Genomic DNA, 19,967 nt, shown 5'->3' with positions numbered 1-19,967 from the left:
CACTGCAAAGTTTGGATCACTTTTGACGTCATTTAATGTTCGATTACAGTTTTCATGTCGTAAGCACAAGCAGGTCTAGCCTCTAATCGATAATGGTTCTAAGCCAATCAGCGCGCGAGAAATTTCGAAGTTATGGTAAAAAATCTCAAGGAATCATTACATAACACTTACCGCTTGCCAGTTCGTCTCCACTCATCGAACATCTTTTTAGCTTCTTTTGTGGCCTTCTTGTGGCCGTATTCAGAACCAAGTCTTAAGACCGAGGCTCGAAGATACCTGACAATATGTATGTATGCTTTGAATAAATAACAAGTTGTTCGAAGGTAAAAGATCCTTCAAATTTGTTTGCCGCTCTGAGGTCATGCATAACGACATATGTCATATGTCGACATACACCTATTTTTTGCATTTTCGAGGTCTGAAATAGAACCAATTCTTGCGCATTACGTCATCGCGGCCATGTTGGTGCCATTTAACAAAAGATTTCTCATTAGCATCCATTGTTAACGGCACCACAATGACCGCCATGTTTTTGTCATTTGACTCTCTTGGGAATGCTTGAAAACCCATCAATTCGCCAGCGTAGTTCATCGTTCAAAAGTTAGCATAGTTACATATTAACTTGCTACGACATAAGAATAAAGACATGCCAATCAATTTCCTTTATGTTTAACTCACAGTCCATTTCGGTCGAAGATTTCAGAAGTCCGAGATACGTTTTTTTTTTTTTGAAATAGGTGCATGACTAAGTGATGGGTCCTAAAGACCAATTTCATATCTCTTGAAAGTGTTATTGTTTAACGTCACATGGTGTCATCTAGAACTCACTTCGTAATCAATAGGAAACAACTTCTAACTAGAAATATGACCAATTTTCTAGTTTAAGGCATAGCGCTGCATTCTAACGAGCTTTATCGCGAGAGCCAAACTATTTAGGTGGGGGTATAGGTTATAGGGGGTGTAGTTATACTACAATAAGTCTGATGGAGCTATCAACGCGCATTTCCAACTGGTAATCAACTGACTTACTTCTGCAAATGACTGCCTTTGTCTTCCCAACCCAGTTCCTCAACGATGGGCGTCAGCTGTTGCAGTACATATTTCTACAAACACACCAAATGCTTATCATCAAACCTAAAACCTTGATCTAAATATATAGAGGTTTTTTACCGGCCAGGCTATGAGGTCCGAATAGGGAAAACTGCGCCCTATGTTTTGAATACACTTGAGGGCACGGTTTTCCCTATCCGGACCTCTTAGTCTGGCCGGTAAAAAACTTATTGATTTTCCCCCACTTACTTTTCCATTTGCAATTTGTTTTGTTGTTTAACAATCCGTTCTCCTATGCGCGCGTAATTTTATCGTTTTCCTGTGCGATATCCTAAAAAAGCGTGTGTTCTGATTGGCTGCATGAGCAGACAGTCTTGTCTATCCCTAACCACGGTCCGGTATCCTGGGATAACGGAAGGATTGCCAAACAACAACAACAACAAAGCAAAAAATTCGGATAAATCGTCGATAAATGGTGAGTGGAAACAAAAGTTATTTAGTTAGCCAGTCTGAAAAACTGGGCCATTGGCTTTGAAAACAAGAGGCCTTCAACACCTCAGGCAGTTTTTTTCCCCTAGCCGGACGTCCTGGCCGGTAAACAACATACAATTCTTCATCTAATCACCTTATAATAAGCATAATCTCCTTTAGATGCACAGAGCATAGAGTCGATGTATCCCAAATTATTCAACGCAGATGACCAAGGGACGTACTCCTTCTCGTTGACTAGATACAACGTCAGGTCCAATGCGGTTGTTAGCTTCAGCTGTCCAGCCCTTCAATCAACACAAAATGGACGTCAACAGAAAGATGATAACCTATTTACTCATGCTATTTGTCACCATTTACATTTCGACTAACGATCTGTGCTTTTCATTGGGTATTGAATGGATATGTTAGTATAAGAGAGAGCTGAGAGGTAGAGAACTGAGGGAAAAAGAGGAGAAAGAGAGAAGTAAGAGAAAGAGAGAGTCGTATCAGCCGTCACACACACAATCAGCACCAATACAAACTTTTCGTCACGAACATCTTCACACGCCATCAAAGTCTTCTTCTTACGCACTCGTCGCGTTAACAAACCAACCCAGTGCCAACTAGTAACAGCTACAGTCATTATCACTCGACTACATTACCATAGGACTGGTACTTTATATCTATGCGACAAGAGTGAAAAACGTCTGCGCATGGCTCTAAATCCATATGAAAATGGAAAAATATGTCAATTTGACTTCACAAAATGCCAAAACTTAATTAGAGTCAGTGCTCAAAAGTTAAGGCTAATTCTTTGATATTGTTTTTATTAATAAAGTATCTTGAAATGTTTTGTATACTCGGAGAAAACCAACATTTTTTTCCTCACTAAAACTCTTAGAGAACGTGTTGAAAGGCACACATGCGCAAACGCTTTTCTTTAGTGTCATGCATGGTGTTTGTTTATACCTGGCCAGGTTGAAGGCATCGTCTATCAAACCCGCTTTGTCTGCTCCACCGAATACCTAAAGAAAGCAGAAACCTCGCAATGAAATAAAATGAAAGCAAGTACAGGGTAACGCGGTTCTTGTTGCGTTGGCTTGAGATTGTATCTATGCTTGCGCCGGCTTCTGCCGCTATCGAGAACCAGAACCAGACGAGAATCCTTGTCAACTACAATGCACTGCACGCCCCTGTGTTATTGTTAACATTGTTCACGTACATCGTTCTCGAAGCTCTTCCACACACCGATGGAGCAACAGTTCTGCAAATTCACTATACCAAAGTCCTTAGATTCACAAAGTTTCCTTCCTTTCACTTCCACAGCAAGCAGGTTGAATTTTTATTAAAGAGAGAGTTTCTTCGTAAAATTATGATTTTACTGTCATATCCGGACTGTTAGATATCATAACGTTCGAAATCTACCACAGATTCTTTACCAAAATTTCTCAAATCTCACAGAAAGCGTCTATAATTACATCATGATGGTCATCAGTAACACATCAAGCAGGAATAACAAGAACGATGACCTACGTAACCACCATGTTGCCTGGCAGAGAAAATAGCGCTTTGCATAGCATTTCATTGTTTTCGGCGCGCAGTGCATTGTAGTTGACTAGGATTCTCTAAAGTTCTTATATGTGCTTTTACGAAAACATAATTTTATGTAAGTCGAACGTTATTTCTCTAGTGTTTCCAGTCATCCCGGTTAAGGACGTTAAACTTCCGCAACAAAACTAGTTCAGACTCATACTCACTTCCCCTTCCCATACCACCGGTCCCTGACTTTATTCCATCATTTTACTATGACAGCAGAGCTTGTTGATAAGGGAAACACAATGGCGAAGAACAATAGAATTCAAACTAATTTTACTCTGCAGCTGACTTAAATAATAGCTTTCATATGTCTGGTTTACAAACATGTTATAAACTTATCTTTATCCTACAATATATATAGTATTTGCTGGCATTGCCTAAAGAAGAAGATTCTTTTTGAGCTGCATCCATATTCATGTGTCTTCTCATGTACAACCGTTAAATAAAGAAATGATACTGTAGGGAATGACATGTGGTTTGAAATGGGTAAACAATAATTCCCAAGGCAAAGAGGACTATTGGATATTGGACACCTACCTTGTGGTCGGTATTCAGTTGGTTCTTCAGCTTCTCCCAGTTTTCCTTCTCGTAATTCACTCGGTAAAATCCCTGTTGTCCATAATTTACTTTCAGCCAACCACTGTCCTCAGGCCAATCGAAAGAAACTGTAACACAATCGGAAAGCGGTCGGAAAAATTTCGGCAAGACCACAGTCACAGTCATTCGCATATAGCATGGGGAAACCTTTATAACTTCAAGGAGCCGCGCTCAGACTATATAATATTTTTTGGCGTAATTCAACAGCTGACCCCACGTCTCTTTAAACAATTTACAGTCCTCTTAATGTTTAAACAATCCAATCCCAAACTAGAAGGGGGTGACCCTACCCGCAAGGTGCGAGGTTAATGACCCATAATAAGAACTATAAACCATCTATCAATAACACAGAGTCCGTGTAGGTCCAGTTCAGATCTAGACGTCGAACTTTTGCCGCGTCTTATCTAATAGTAGCATTTCGTACATGACAAGTGTTACATCTGAACCAAATGACAATAAACTAAATTAGACTGAATCAGCCGCACGATAAGACAAAACATCGGCGTTGAATCAAACGTCAGACTTTCTTGGCGCATGAGTTATTTTAATAAAAGGCTCAATATTACAGCAGATTTGAATTTTAAAAAACATGCTAGAGCTATAGCTGTCTTTTGTTAACGTGCTACCGTTGAGTTCACTGCGAGCGGCAAAATTAAACGCGACGTTTGAATCAGACTTAGAATTTGATGGATGTCAGTCGAACTCTAAAAGACAATACACCAGTTTCGCATTCGATGCATAAAGCTGTTTTTGAAGAGTAGTTTAGTATAAGTCAGCTATTGCTGGTTTTCAATCATTCCCGAGAGAGTGAAACAACAAAAGACACGGCTGCCATGTTGGATGATATAACAAAAGAGACTAATGACGAATCTTTGGATAAATTTATCCAACATGGCGGCTGTGAAAACCATCAATTCACAGATACTATTATCAGTGGGGTTCAAAACATTGGTATTGTTCAAGCGTCACATTCTTTACATTACAGTTGACTTTTGCAATAGATTTGCTCTTAAGCGAGGTTAAGTTGTGCAGATGATTCTTTCGTTATAAAACAAATCAGTATGAGGAAAGGGACTATAGAGGCTTTGCAGCATCACGTGATGGCAGCCATAACAGGAGGCACAACAACAGAGTTGTTCTCCCCTGGGAAACTGAATTCTTTCTCACGTAAATCAGATTAGACCAGATTCAATTGTTCCTGCCTCCTGTCATGGCTGCCATCATGTGATGGTGCAAAGCCTCTATTAGATTCGACGCGACAAAAGCTCGACTTCTGAACTGGACCTAAGTCGTCAATAGATCTTCGATGGTTTAACCCGGCTTACCTTCATTATTGTCTTTATTCATCCACACTTGTTTTCTATCTTCGTTCTTTTGTGTTCGGTAGGTTAAAGGAATGAGCCACTTGTAGCTGAAAGATGAAGTTAGCTCAATTTAAAAAGATGAACATCGCCATGAACAAATAATACAAGGGAAACTGAAGGTCGAGGATAAGCCACGTTTATTGGTCTTTCCGAGGTTGCGCAAAATACTGTTACCAAGTAGGACGAGCGTTGAATCATGGAGCAGTTTCAGGGTCGCCATTTGTTTTTAATATTGCGAATAGCATACGAAGCTTTTGAAAAAAAGACCGAAATCTAAAGTAAATGTGACTCGATTCAAAACCTAAGACCTTTAATACGAATACAACATATTGTGTCACAGCGCTGTGATTCAACGCATGTCCTACTCGTTATCAGATTTTGGGGAACCCCAGAAAGGCTATTCAGTAAACTCATCCTAAGTTTTTGAATGCGGGCTACAACGAGCCAACACATGGCTTAGAAATATCTGATACGCAAGGTCCATAGAGGAGGCTGGGGCGATCTATGATTTGAGTCCAAATTCCATTTAACTGATGCCTGTTTATGTTTCTTTGCTTGTGTGTGTGGCCAAGCACGGGTCGCTACTTACCCGAATTTTGACTTTCGAGTTACTTTGGCTTTAGGATGAACTAAGAAGTGTTTCTGTGAAGCGGCAGCCTTGCCATTATGTCGTTTGATCGTCACGACAGGGAACCCCATCTGTAGGGTCCATGTATCCATCACCTCTTTGACGTCACGGGCGTCTGCGTTGACATCCTTGGCAGCCTGAAACACAATACCGAGAATGTTTCAGAAACAAGCTGCAAATATATATATATTTAGTAAAAATAAACAGGTGAATATTGAAACCCTCGCGCGCTGATTGGTCGAGAAACTCGCACAATCACACGATAATCACCTCCAGCGATAATCCAAAATGGCGGCCAGCCGCTTCGTTGCTGTTACCGGGAAAAAATGTCTTTTATCTTCTTTTTTTTTTCTTTCTTTTTTTGAAAGAATCACCTATGTATTAATACTAAAACGATTATTTGCCAAAATGAAGCTCACAAATGCTCGTGCGGGTGTGTTAAAACACGTTCGCAACAATGACAATTCTTGTCTGTTATGTGTTCAAGCAGGCAATCTAATCAATGTTTTAATTGTAGACTGTATGCTGTATTCTTTAAAAATACACTAATCACTAACCAGTTAAACTTGTTACAATTGAACTTTACAAAATGCCAAACTTAAAGTCGCTTTTTTTGATACTGCTGATCTATTATGTGTATGTATAGCAGCCTGTCATACTCAGGATACTTAGAAAACCAAGCACACTCTCCTCGCTAAAGCGCACTCGATTCTTTGGAAAACAATGGTGTGATGCGCGCATGAGTAACGCTTTATTTGGTTGTCGTAAACAAAGAACATTAATCACCCACGCAATACATACCTTTGATAGCATACTCCATAAATCTTTAGTCTCCGCATTGCTGAACTCATGAGCTTGGAGGTAATTTTGAAGTCCGTGTTGAAACGCTGTATCACCAATGAAATTCTTCAACATTCTTATTATGGCTGCCCCCTAAGAAATAAAGAAAGTTCATAGCCATCATTTCAGCCATCCATCCATCCATCCATCTATCTATCCATCCATCCAACCATCCCTTCTCCCTCCCCCCCACCTTCTCTTCCTCCCTCCCTTCTTCTCTCCCTCCCTCCCTCCTTCTCTCCCTCCCTCCCTCCTTCTCTCCCTCCCTCCCTCCCATCCTCCACCCACCAACCTACCCATCTACCTATCCTTACCTTATCATATGATATTGAGTCAAACAGGCTGTTGATCTGGTTAGGGTTGTCTACACGTACACTGATTGGATGAGAGTTACTCATCTGATCCAGGTTCATGGACAGTTGTGTTTTGTCCAGTAAGAACTGGTCCATCATTTTCCACTCAGGGTTGGTGTAATTAGCTCCAATGTTCTCTATAAAGCTTGCAAACCCTTCATTCAGCCACAGGTCGTTCCACCACTTCATCGTGACAAGGTTACCGAACCACTAATAGAACAACGTTTAAAGTTAGACAATGATTAACCCAGTTCCTAGTGCTGTTTTACTCTTCTTGTTATAGGACAGGCAAAAGAGTAGACAGACAGACAGACAGACAGACAGACAGACAGACAGACAGACAGACAGACAGACAGACAGAAGGACAGACAAACAGACAGACAAGCAAACAACCAAGCTTGAAAAAAAGTTACACATGAAGCAAAGAAAAAACATGAATAGAATTAAAAAAAGAAAGGAATATTACTGTAAAGAATGACACATGTTCACAGACTATTGAGAATGTAAAAGAAAACTAAAACTCTAAAATATATCCGGCGCAAATGCACTAAATCGTTTAATTGAAGCCGGAAAGTCAAATCAAAGCTACTACTTTTTCGAAGGAAATACTTAAGTAAAATACAACTATGTGTGAAACAAACTATTTCAGGACATGGACTTCATTACCAAAGGATGGCTAGACTGGTTTAATATATTTATGTTAAAATTTAACTTTAGGTTCATTTATTTTTTATTTAGCTGAGTTTAAGATCGACTTTGGAAAAAATATCGTATTGTGCATGCTTAGAAAATCGGGAGAAAAAAGGCGGCTCTTAATAGACAAGAATATTATATACACATTCGTAATATCAAAAGCTTCGTGAGAAAATTCTTCATGATTTCTTATAATAAGCCTGAAGCGAGATGACGTTTTACCCCCGTCTCTGGACCATAATCCTTTTCACACTGCTTTTGTTCTTTAATTATGACTATTGTTCCTGTATTCTCTAAGGAATCAAAAAATCTTAATATGAAAGAATTTTATAAAAACTATTATGATATAGAGTCGGGGGTAAAACGTCATCTCGCTTCAGGCTAATTGTCGTTTGAAATTTTCCGGCCATGCGCAGTATGCCTTTTCCAAAGTCGCTGATACTACTTCGGTAGGATTTATAACATGGTATAACGTTTTATATTATTTAAAGTTTAGACCAACCTGATGCGCGAGTTCATGCGCGACCACTGTAGCTACCCATTGCTTATTGCTATCAGATGACGTCATCGGGTCATACAACATTGACGTCAAACGATACGTCACTAAGCCCCAATTCTCCATCGCACCAGTTGGAAAGTCAGGGATTGCTATCAAGTCTGATGGGAGATATGTTCAAGGTTATAGTCCATGGTTCTTCCCAAAGAACCGTTTAATTTAGTTTTTTAAAGAATTTTTAAGGTGACTGCCTACTTTTGAACATTCGATTTGAGCCTACGATGTGCGCGCGCTCAAAACCGCTGAAAAATCTACAAGATTTTATTGAAGAACCATACACGCTTCAACGGTGCAAAACCCTCGAATTTTGCACGGGACTCTCTATTTTTTAATAGCTTATTTGAATAAACTCCTAAAAATCTAGGTTATCAGCATTTTAGAAAAAGTTAAATATTCTAACACATGAAAAAATATATTTTTGTAGGGAATTTTGTTCGACTTTATGAGATTTTTTAAGAGCACCGAAACCACAAAATATGACAAATCAATGATTATGATTATCTCGAAAACGAGCTCGGGACAACCAATTTTTCTTTCCAGATTTGGAATCAGCATTATATTTCAATTCGGAAAATCGAAGTTTCATAAAAAGTTTAATATTTTTTCCAGAAGTAGGCAGTCACCTTAAGCCAACCAAAATAGTAGCCACACACAGCTCAATGCCACAAACAATAACCAGCAAATCAACCAATTTCAGCAGCATCGATTTCCTCTTTTAATTTTTTTACTGACTCATTCATCCCCGCGTTTAATCATGAAGTTGCAAGATCAGTACGATATCATATAAAAACAAAAACGACAAATCACAAATCACAAATTGGAATTAGAAAATAAATAAATAAATAATTATTCTTAATTCTAAAGCCCTCCAGATTTATAAAATATCTGTTTTAGTATATACCAACAAGATAATATCAAAAATGTCAGTCTATACCTTCAAAATAGGGAAACAGTTACAACTGTTCTGCGGGACAATAATTAATTACAATTAGATTTTGTTTTTTGTTTTTTTATTTTTATATGACAACGTCCTTGCAACTCATTCCTTTCTCTTTTTATTTCCTCTCAAATCTATTCCCATTTTCATTCTTTTCTCTTTTCTCCTTCTAAAGCAAAACTTTTTCTTTTTATTCAAAACAACAGCAACATGACAACCAACGACGACAACAATAACAACAACAACGTTCAACAGGCCATCAAGGGTAGCTTGAGTCAATGGGTTTAAAAATGTTAAAATGAAAGTTTATTGTTTTTAAAACTGTTTGAAAGATTTTTAATGAGAAATTATGAGTTTCAATCATGTTTGTCTTGACGAAAAAAACTTTATTTATTTCTTTTTTCTTGAGTTCAATTCATCGAGACATCGAACTTCACAATGAGTGACACCAAGCATCGTTGATTTGGATCAAAATTACGCTCATTTACAAAATCACTTTGTCTGTCCTTGTGTCTCGATTGCCATTGATTGAGAACGGCTCTGAGTCACATTATTTTTATCGTTTTATATGTTTTACTACTTTATGTTTTACATAAATATTTTATCAAAGATCTTTTAAAGTCTTAAAGTACTGACTTTTCTAGTTTATCTGTTAACGTGTTTTATTATATAAACTATAGTTGTTTACAAAGATTTCTACAACTGAGAAATTTCGTATTTCAACACATGTAAAAATACCATAATTTTCACATGTAAAATTATAACCAATCATTTTTCAGTATTCTGTGACGTCATTGTTCTCACAGGCGCGGGAAAATCACAACGGTCGGCAGCTTTGTCTCGTATGTGGTTGCAAAGATTGCTCACTCGATCGATAATTTTGTTAAAATTATAGAAAATTGAGTTCAAAAACATGGCTGAAAGGTTTGTCACATTTGATTTACAAGACGTCATAGATTTTATCGAGGAGGAAAATGCAAACACTAAAAAAAGACAAAGAACGACCTGTCGCTCATTCAGTTATTTCTCACAACTGAGAAGGAGACTCGACCGTTTGAAGAGATTTTTCCTCAAGAACTCGACTCGTATTTGTCCAGATTTTTGCTATCAGTCAGAAAGAAAAACGGTGAGGAATATGATCCAACAACCCTACGAGGGTGAAAAGTCTAGAGTTGAACTTGATTTGGGTTTGTTTATTAGAGACTATACTTATAAATTCTCGCTTTTATGTCGAATTAAACTTTGTATTTGGGATGTTTTCTACAATAAAATTCAATTGTTTTGAGAAAAAAAATACAGTGCTATGGTTTATATAATAAACAGAAAAATACATGGCCGCTTGGAGATATGGAAGTTATCTTCTCGTCTTCAAATTTGATATTTCACTCGTTCGCTGCGCTCACTCGTGAGATATCAAATTGAACACTCGAAGATAACTTCCACATATCTCCGCGCGTCCATGTATTATTCTCTATTTCTTTTATTTGAGTTTAAGTTTTTAAAATCCTTTTTTTTCTGATAGGCTTCCTGCTTTTAAGAACTTTATGACGATACAGAATGGTCAAAAAAGTAGTTTATCAATTAAAGTTCAAAACGACGGGGGGTTATTGAAGCAGCATGCATTTTGCTTCAATTATTACTATTCTTCAAACATCGATCGAGAAAAAACAAAAAAGAAAAGTAAGAGAGAAAGAAAGACAGAAAGAAAAACATCACTTAATACAAGAAATGAAACAAGAAAAATACATTTAGAAGAAAGAAAAAATAATTTCCAATTTCAAGCCGCGTTCACTCAATATTATTGTCCATCACCTTACACTGATCGCGACAGTGCATGCATTATATTTATTCTTCTTATTATCATTATTTTCACCGTCGCTTATTACTAATATAGAACGAAGTGCTCACGCAATCTATTCGGTCCATGCAAACTATGGATAACAATAGCTAAATTAATGCAATGTTGACACTGAGCAATTGATGAAACTTTGGTAACCCTACCTTCATTAAACCCATACCAAATGAAAATATTGGGTAATAATTTCCAAGTAACAAAAATGAAAAAATAAAATAAAAATTCAAACAAAAGTGAAAAATAGGAATTGAAAAAATGAACGTGAAAGATGTGCACCCATGACATCAAACCAACCTGATGTGCCAGTTCGTGTGCAACTACAGTTGCCACCCATTGCTTGTTGCTGTCAGACGATTCCTTCTCATCATACAACAATGACGTTGAACGGTACGTGATCAAGCCCCAGTTCTCCATTGCACCAGCAGCGAAATCAGGTATTGCAATCAAATCTATCACACGTATAAGCATTAGCTATTCCGAGGTTGACGACAAGACTGGGTCGAGTTGGTATTGCAGTGTATTGTGGGATTGCTTAAGGGGACATGTTTTCAATATGGCTTATACTTCATACACCGGTCACACAATGAACCTCGCTCAATGCCAAGTACTCGACACAGTTTCTTCGTCAACCTCAGAATGACCAATATAATGGAATGTTGTTTCAAATTATTATTCCTCTCTCGCCTGTTAACTCGTTATTCAAGTTATTCATTTTAACTGTAATAACAAAGGAGTCTATTGGACTCTTCAAATGAGTCTTATTTGGCCATTAAAGACAACTTCAAACAGCCATTTTGAATCTTCATGTTCTCGTCCGTTTGTGAAGAGTCGTTTTGATCTCTTAAAGGAGTAGCACTGTATGACGCTCGTTCAGTGATCCCATAAAGAATGTCTTCACTGATAGAAGTATTCATAGATACTCTTGAATAGTCAAACTAACAGCACTTCCGAACAAGGTGTTTATTTGACTTAATTATTGTTGGGGTAAACAGGACTCCATAATCACCGGAAGCGTGCGCTGCTAATGCGCCGCCTCTCACCAATTTGGCCAGAGTTCGAGTCCTGCCGATCTCGATGTTGTATGTGAGTAGAGTTGTTTGTTGGTTCTCTCCTGTTCTTCGAGGGTTTTTCTCCGGGTTCTCCGGTTTTCCTCCATCCTCGAAAATCAACTTCTAAGTTCTAGTTCGATCTTTGGGCTTTCACCTAGTTTGGAGCCTAGCTCTGTTGTGATTGTCCCACGCTGTGATACAACAGCGAAAAGCTTCGTAGATTTAGATAAATAAATTTTGTGTAAGAGTCGCAGGGGATCCTTGCAAGATGTCAAATAGGTCTCCTTTGTTTTTACAATGTTCTTCTTTCTTTTCTCTTCTCTTCTAAAGGGTGCCTCATCCCCCCCAGACCTTCTCTCTCTCCCTCACTCAACTTCCTCTGATCTGTCACTCAGTCGCAACCCAGAAGGTTTAGTGTTAATCTTTCCAATTCACCTTTTACATATCATCGTGAGATCGTATAAAAGATACCACCCTCTACAAGGTCGTTACCATGCCAGGTCAGCTGTGTTTGTGCATTAGGAAAAATTCGTATAACTATGAAAAGAAAACGGTAGTGCACGGATATCGCGTTTTCCAAACATTCTAGAGGCTGGTTTTCACTAGCGACGTAAGCGACGGAAGCATAAGCATCAGCAAGAGCATAAGCATAAGAGCGTTATGTTCTAGTGTAAATGGATGTGACGGAAGCATAAGAAAAACAATAGGAAGCGATTGTTTATGCAAGAATCCAATATGTGCAGGGGACTGAGCACGAGAATTTGATTGGCTCACCACCTTGTGCTTCGGCATGTTAGCGACGGAAGCATAAGAATCTGGTTTTCACTAGCGACGTAAGGACAGAAGCAGAAGCAGAAGCAGAAGAAAAAGGAAACCTTTCGTTCCTTCTGCTTATACTTCCATCGATGTTCTTCTTATGTCTCCGTTGTTTGATTTTCATAACATAAGAGGTCTTACGCTTCTGCTTCCGTCGCTAGTGAAAACCAGGCTTAACTAGATAAGGAGTGACGAATTTCTCAAGCTGTAATGACCTCATCAACCAAAAGAAATCAGCATGAAATAAAAAGATCACAACTGCTTTATTCTAGCGTAGAATGTCATAGCAAAACAATGAAATATTTTTTTATTAACAAAAATCACTAGATTCTAGTAATTTGGCCACCCAAACCAAACAAATGGCTCAATGAAATTCATTTTTAACCCGGTCCAGTATTCTAAAAGTCATGCGATTTGATTGGCTGCGCGAGCGGGCGGTATTGCCAGCGGTCTTGTATCCTGACGTAAGGCCTACGTCATCCACGCGCGCGCATGGTGACACGGATTGTTAAACAACATAACAAATCCCAAAACAAGTTGAAAAGTAAACGAAAAAAATCTAAAACCCTAAAAGCGGTCAGGATAGGGAACTACTGTGCCATCGGGATTAAAGGCGGTCCGAGGTCGTTCAAGACCCCGGCACAGTTTTGTACTGCCCCGCTCTCGTGGCCCGTAAATTAACCTCTATAACCTCTATGCTAAAGGAATTTCGCCGACAGCGTAGCGATTTCGTCCGTGAATTTTCATAGTTATACGAATTCTACCCTAACCAGCTTTAAGCAATCATTATAAATACATTATATAATATATACTGACCTTGCTTTGGGAGAGGGAACTTGACTTGGAAGAAGTCCTCATAGTAGTACAGGATTTTCTTGGCCTCTGATAAGGCAAACCTTGCTTGCTCGATATCATCTGGTGGCGCCCAAACACGAACCTACACAAGAAGAGTGGGTGGACGTAAGTGATACGCACAGGGACTTTCCTAGGTGGAGTGTATTGAATGCGCTGTAAATGCGTTGTCTCTCAGTACCACTGTGCAATGCAAACTTATGGTCGCTGGTACAAAATAGCCGGACGATTATTGCTGCAAATGGAGGTGCAATTTTTGCAGCGATTTTAGTCATAGTCAATAATCCTAAAGGATTAGTGTTCGTTTTGGTTTCTTGAGTTTTCTGACGTTTCGGCGTTTGCAACTAAAGGCAGATTAAGATTACCGTTTTTCCTTCCCGCAAACGGCAAACATGACCACGTTTTCATCGTTTCCCTACGTTTCACTTTATCTTTTGCAAACATTCTCGACAAAGACAAGCATTCTTTTGTTTATCTACTACTTGGAGATTTTTTTGATTCCTTTTCACTAATTTTAAAGAATTTTTTAGCGGTTAACTGACGTTTCACGTTTGCCGTAAACGATAATCTTAAAATCTCTTTTCGTGCACCAAACGCCAACTGAGCGGCTATGTTTGCTCCTGTAAATTTGAGTTTTGCCAGTATGGAAGACGGTGAATAAGAATATCGTTGTACCTACCAGGGTGCCTGATTTAGTCCTGTCAGAGAGATGCTTGAAATCACAAACCACAAACGCAATCAGATATGTACTCATTTTAACAGTCTCTTTAAAGTAATCTTTCAGAAGACCATCCTTTCGTTTAACCTGTGGGAATAAATAAGAGCCGCATTCTAAAGGTTGTTACATATTTACAGCAGAATAAACGACCAATCGAGTTTGTTTTACTTGATCCGACACTATCATCGTAAATATGGTTAAGATTAGTCCTACTTGGCCACGAAACTAAGTTATTAGTGAGCAATAGTCAAAGTAAAACAAAAGGAAAAATAACCTATTTGCTATGCCCAATTTTAACACTCGATTGCTTTCAATTCAATTCTGTGGAGCTGCGCCACTGCTGTAGCGATAACATTGTTGCCAGTGACCTGCCTGCCACTATAGAATACCAAATAATGTTGTGGCCTTCAGAATAGAGAAAAAATACGTACAAAACGAAATCCCATGGCATTTCATTCAATTCCATAGCCTTAGAATTAACTTAGGACTACAGCAACTACAGCAGCATATCTTGTTTTAAAAATTAATGATAACCAATGGCAACATTCAAAATTTCATGATTTTTTCCAGGTCTGGAAGAAAAAATACTTCAAACTCCATGATCGAGTAAATTATGTATAATGCGAACTATTCATGAGATAATATATAGATACGAATTATTATTGTCTAATAACATTCAAAATTCCATGATATTTCCAGGTCTGGAAGAAAAATATGTATTATAGTACACTCAACAAAATTACTCGACTCTGATTGGTCGAGGGGAGTACAATTATAGCGTTAATTGTACTCCGTAGGAGTACCGAATTAAGTCGCTATGGCAACACGGCCAAAACAATATCAAAACAATTATTTTCTATCATTTTGTACTTAAAAAACATATAAATAAAATTTTAAAGCTGTAAGAACTAATCTTTTTTATGCATTTCAGTTGCGCGATGGACTGAAAATCGGCCGCCAAATAGACAAAGATGAACGGCGTCGATGCGCATTTTTTACTGAAATTTTGTTGAGTGAACTATAAACAAAAAATCACACGATCTTCTCGTACAATTTGGAATTAATAGACACTCGTAATGTTTTGAAAGTTCTTTAATTGCACTCGCCTAAAGGCTCGTGTAATTACAAGAACTTTCAAAACATTACTCGTGTCTATCAATTTCCAAATTGTACTCGAGATCGTGCGATTTCCTATACGAATAATACATTAGTTAATGATTATATATGGATACGAGTTATTCTTGTCAAGCTCTCTGAAGTTTTCATTACTTACTGTTTTTTTCAACGGCATATTGGACAAAGCAGTATAATGTTGATCTCTAATCAGAATCATTTCAAACTTGGCTTTCAATGCTGGTTCATCAAGGCAGGGGAATGCTGCACGAGCATCAGTTGGTTCAAAGTGAGTTGTAGCTAAGTATCTGAACAAAAGAAACAAAAAAAAAGCATTGACACTTTGTTTCGTTTATTGACGAAATGTTACAAGCTACGGTTTCAGAACTAATTCTCTTCGCGAGTTATATACGAGTTGGTTCGAAATCTAAAAAATGCGAAGCAAAATAAAGCGTTACTTGTGTAGAAAAATATATATAAAGTTTAAGCGATCTGACTTACCCGGTAGCTTGCTCTGAAACTCGACGAACTGAATTTAAATTAGCGTCACTTACTTATATACAAATGCGACTTAATCCGAGGCAAGCTACTCGTGCGTGCGTGCAGAAAGGAATCTATTATTAAATTCATGCTTTTCGCGCATAACGAAACACACTTGAACTTGTGGTATGATTAATACAGAAATGAATAAAATGAAAGAAAAGAAAGTGGAGTGAAAATAAAAAAAATCACATAGAATAATAAAGTAAAAGTATAATAGAAATTATAGAAATAACAGCAAAATGAAATGAAAATAGAAGAAGTTAAAAAAATAGAATAAAATTTATTAAATTAAAAATAAGATAAAGTAACATCTATGAATTGAATTAAGCTAATAAGTGGGCTTGAATTCAAATCAAGAAATAATGTCATATCAAATAAATAATGAAAATATTATATAAATAATAATGCTTGGTAATATGTGATCGTTATATAATTATTGAAATAATATTACCATTTATTTTATGCCAATAACAATAGACCATTTCACAGATCCCGCAGCTCAACCTCAGCCTCGTCAGCGTGTAATATATTCTTTAGGAATTGCCTACAACCTGTGAAATTTTTAAGTGTTTCAATTGTTTGTTGATGTGTAAATTCCTTTCATTACTGCGGACTGTAGTCAAATTCTAAAGAATAATTACAAGCTGTCAAGGCTGAGGTTGAGTAACGGGATCCATGAAATGGCCTATTAAAAAAGATACTCAGAGTTAAAAATACATTAGGCATCGAATGTATACTGATTTTCCACTTTATATAATTTTAATTTTAATAAAAAAATCAAAATGAATATGAAACCCAAATTGAAACAAAATGCATATTTAACATTTTAATTAATTAATTAATTTTAAGTATTAAAATTGTCATATTGTCAAATGCAGGAGTGCTTAGCTTTTGCCCAGGAAAAAGGCATATAATTATGTCAATGGATATTTCCGAAAAACTCCGGTCTTCTGATTGATGTATTGTAATTCCCCGCACTGCCCTTTTTCGGTTGTCAAGAGGACTATGTACAATTTGTGGGAAGTCACGTTTTTTGCTATTTTATTCCATTAAGCATACGAATAATTCCCTACCGGATAGATTGACGTCAATATATGTTCATAGCAGTGCCCCAAGTTTCTCTTCTAAATCTGAACTCAGGAAGTATCTATATTGGTCTGTCATGCACTTGGTATTTACAAGATTAATTATCCTTTTGGATATCTGAACCTTTTGTTTTTAGTGTAAGATCGTTCTTTCAAAATGCTATTAGCTACAAAACACGCATTATTATCAGAAAACCACGCTCACCCCATAGGTTGCATTAATGGGTTTATTACTCAAATATTCAAATTTATGATTCTTTACTCAGTATTTAGAACAATAACTGATTCAAAACTCAAATTCTGATTTGGATTTGGTGTTCCTTATATGGAATAATCCAATAAGAATTCGAGGTCTCAATCTTTTTTTGCGAATATTAAACTGTGTCCTTTCTCTTCTATTTCACTTTCTTAATTCACTTAGTAAATATTTCGAGATTTGATGTGCATTTTTTTAGTTGTTTGCCCATCTCCAAGGTATAATAACAGACACATAAAACCATTTCAAATATGAAAATACAATATCATTTGCCAATTATCTAAAAAAAAATAAAGAAAACGTTCTTTTGGTATCAAGTATTTCCTTTGGAAATTTCCAAAAGACATACTGTTTACACAGCTTACAAACAGATCTAATTTTTTAAAAGCTGAGGTTTTTTTAATCAAGGTAAGCGGTAAGAAGGTTAAGTGTGCTTTTTATGACATAATGCCACAGATAATTTATTCATTGGGTGTCTTTGACCAATCACAAAAATAGATTGCTTCTTGAATACAGGGATTACGTGTCAACTCTGCAGTTATCCTTAACATAAACTAATCAGCAATCCACCATGCATGAAAAAAATCATGAAAAGCCCGATAGAACTAACCAATTATTCTTGCAGTGTTTCACACAGATCTTGTTGACAGATGTTGACTTATTTTTTTAAGTTTCTTCTAAATTCTTATGTTAATAGAATATTTGAGCTTCAAAAGAGTAACCTAGCTAGATTGAAGCAAGGACAAAATGTTGCACGACATATAACTCTATACCCGTAATCACACATTAGAAAAATATTCCAAGCGAGAATTTATGAGTTAAAAAAGAAAAAGAATATAATATGTTATTAATACACATAAAACTAAAATAATACTTCTGGCAACTTAAAATTTAACTTATTCTAAATATATATTTTGAACAAAAATTTTCACTTAAAAAAAACGGAAAACCTTATTCGTTTTTTTAAGAAAATCTAAGTTTGCTCTCTTTAAGTGAAAGCCTTCATACTTTTGAACTAAATGAATAAATGACGAAAATATAAAATATGTTATAGGATATAATGAAAGCGGGGAAAAACGCTGTTTTATTTTTGAGGTGAAAATAATTTTAATGACACTGAGAGGGTTTCAATTAATTAGTACAAAATATTCCATTTCTCGCTAAATTTGTACCACCAATTATTTGTCCTTTTAAATGAAGTTCAAGATTAAAGGAGAGAAACGATCTACCTTATTCCGACGATCTTGTCATTAGGAAACTTAAAAAGATCACACGAATTAATCATTCTTCTAAAGCGGAATTTTTTTCCAAAGATATTTATAATCTTAAAGTAAAAGTTGTCAGTCAAGGCAAACGGTGGAAAGAAATTTGGCGCATTAAAATCCAACATCGAAGGAGTATTTGAGTTAGCTAGATCAAGTAGACAGTGTTGTCATTGTTTTGAGTAAATATACATATTTTTTTCTAAGTTTGGTCATTATAAATATGATAGTCAAGTACGTAGCGCCGAGGAAATTGCTAGTAAGTTTATATTCTTCAGAATCATTCGAGTTTCCTTTAGCAAATTTGAACTTTCCGAGACGAAAACCCGTTATTGGAAACACAAAACCTTAATGACGCTCAAGAACAGACTAAAAAACCTTTCTTTTCCTTTAAAGCTTGAAGTCAAAAGCAAAACAATCGATATAATAAAAACAAAAGTATGATCTGAGTCTTAATGGTGATTATTCAGAAATAAAAATACAGAACGCCGACCGCGATTGACGGTCTTAAATTTAAGCGGAAATCTTGATAACATTTGATCTATTTGAACAAGAAATACCTTATTTCTCCTCGTTTATTCTTGTAAGAACTCTTGTAAAATCCAAAAAGTTTCTCTGACAGAGAAGCTTTAAATTGAACAAAGACAATATACTCTTGGTCTGCTTGAAGTTCATCGTTGACTTGAATCGCATGCATCTCAAGATCTTTGCTTGAAGTGATTTTCTTGATCGACAAAACTTCTAATTTATCAGCATTTTCCTTGATCTTTGCTACCTTGATATTCGTTAATTCCATAGTCTTAGCATGAAAGAATATTTTGTCTGTGTTCTTTACACATTTGAGGAGCATATCAACAGTACCTGTGAATTTGAAAGTGGTAATGTTCGGGTGAAGCTCGACGCGGTATTTCTGGGGAACCAAATTGGTTGGAAGGCGAATATCTTGCCAAGCGAATTTTTTTCCTTCATTATCTAGATATAACTTTTTCCCCTTTCTCTCTTGATTCTTCTCTGGTTCATCTTGAAATTGTGAACGCTTTTCTGGCTTAGTTTCTTCAAATTCTTCCGAGGTCGAAGGCTTCACAAAAATCGAGATCAAAACTACTGATACAAGAAGGACAGCTGTGATGGTAGTATAAACGAGAGTTCTTCGAGAGCACATTCTCCTTATAGAGAACTCAAAGCTTCTGTCCCTTAAAAATCGAACTTTTCTTCTTCTGATTCGATTCGGTTTTCTCTTGATCTCAGGTAGCAGAGCAACGTTGTCTATGTCTTCGAATGAATCAGAACTACTACCCCAGCCTTCGTTGTCAGGAGAATATCCCTCGTCCAT

General features: G+C 36.8%; 1 protein-coding gene across 1 annotated transcript in view; it reads right to left on the bottom strand.

Moving 5' to 3' along the window:
• Positions 1 to 19,967, bottom strand: part of LOC116299876 (glutamyl aminopeptidase) — a 26,382-nt gene extending 6,415 nt beyond the window's left edge. The window contains exons 1-14 of the mRNA XM_089027854.1: positions 19,195 to 19,967; positions 15,649 to 15,796; positions 14,337 to 14,462; positions 13,622 to 13,742; positions 11,235 to 11,389; positions 6,861 to 7,109; positions 6,508 to 6,639; positions 5,668 to 5,843; positions 5,040 to 5,125; positions 3,655 to 3,782; positions 2,491 to 2,546; positions 1,676 to 1,826; positions 1,030 to 1,103; positions 172 to 276 (exon numbers count right to left, since the gene is read on the bottom strand). Coding sequence (XP_088883980.1) covers positions 172 to 276; positions 1,030 to 1,103; positions 1,676 to 1,826; positions 2,491 to 2,546; positions 3,655 to 3,782; positions 5,040 to 5,125; positions 5,668 to 5,843; positions 6,508 to 6,639; positions 6,861 to 7,109; positions 11,235 to 11,389; positions 13,622 to 13,742; positions 14,337 to 14,462; positions 15,649 to 15,796; positions 19,195 to 19,967 — 2,480 coding nt within the window. The remainder of the gene's footprint in view (positions 1 to 171; positions 277 to 1,029; positions 1,104 to 1,675; positions 1,827 to 2,490; positions 2,547 to 3,654; positions 3,783 to 5,039; positions 5,126 to 5,667; positions 5,844 to 6,507; positions 6,640 to 6,860; positions 7,110 to 11,234; positions 11,390 to 13,621; positions 13,743 to 14,336; positions 14,463 to 15,648; positions 15,797 to 19,194) is intronic.

Source organism: Actinia tenebrosa, unplaced genomic scaffold (genome assembly GCF_029948245.1).
Source record: "Actinia tenebrosa isolate PJP-AT-01 unplaced genomic scaffold, QUT_ActTen_1.0 PGA_scaffold11__36_contigs__length_13525064, whole genome shotgun sequence".
Classification (NCBI taxonomy): Eukaryota; Metazoa; Cnidaria; class Anthozoa; order Actiniaria; family Actiniidae; genus Actinia; species Actinia tenebrosa.
The sequence above is the reverse complement of the archived record's forward strand: the minus strand, read 5'-3'. Positions and strand labels throughout refer to the sequence as shown.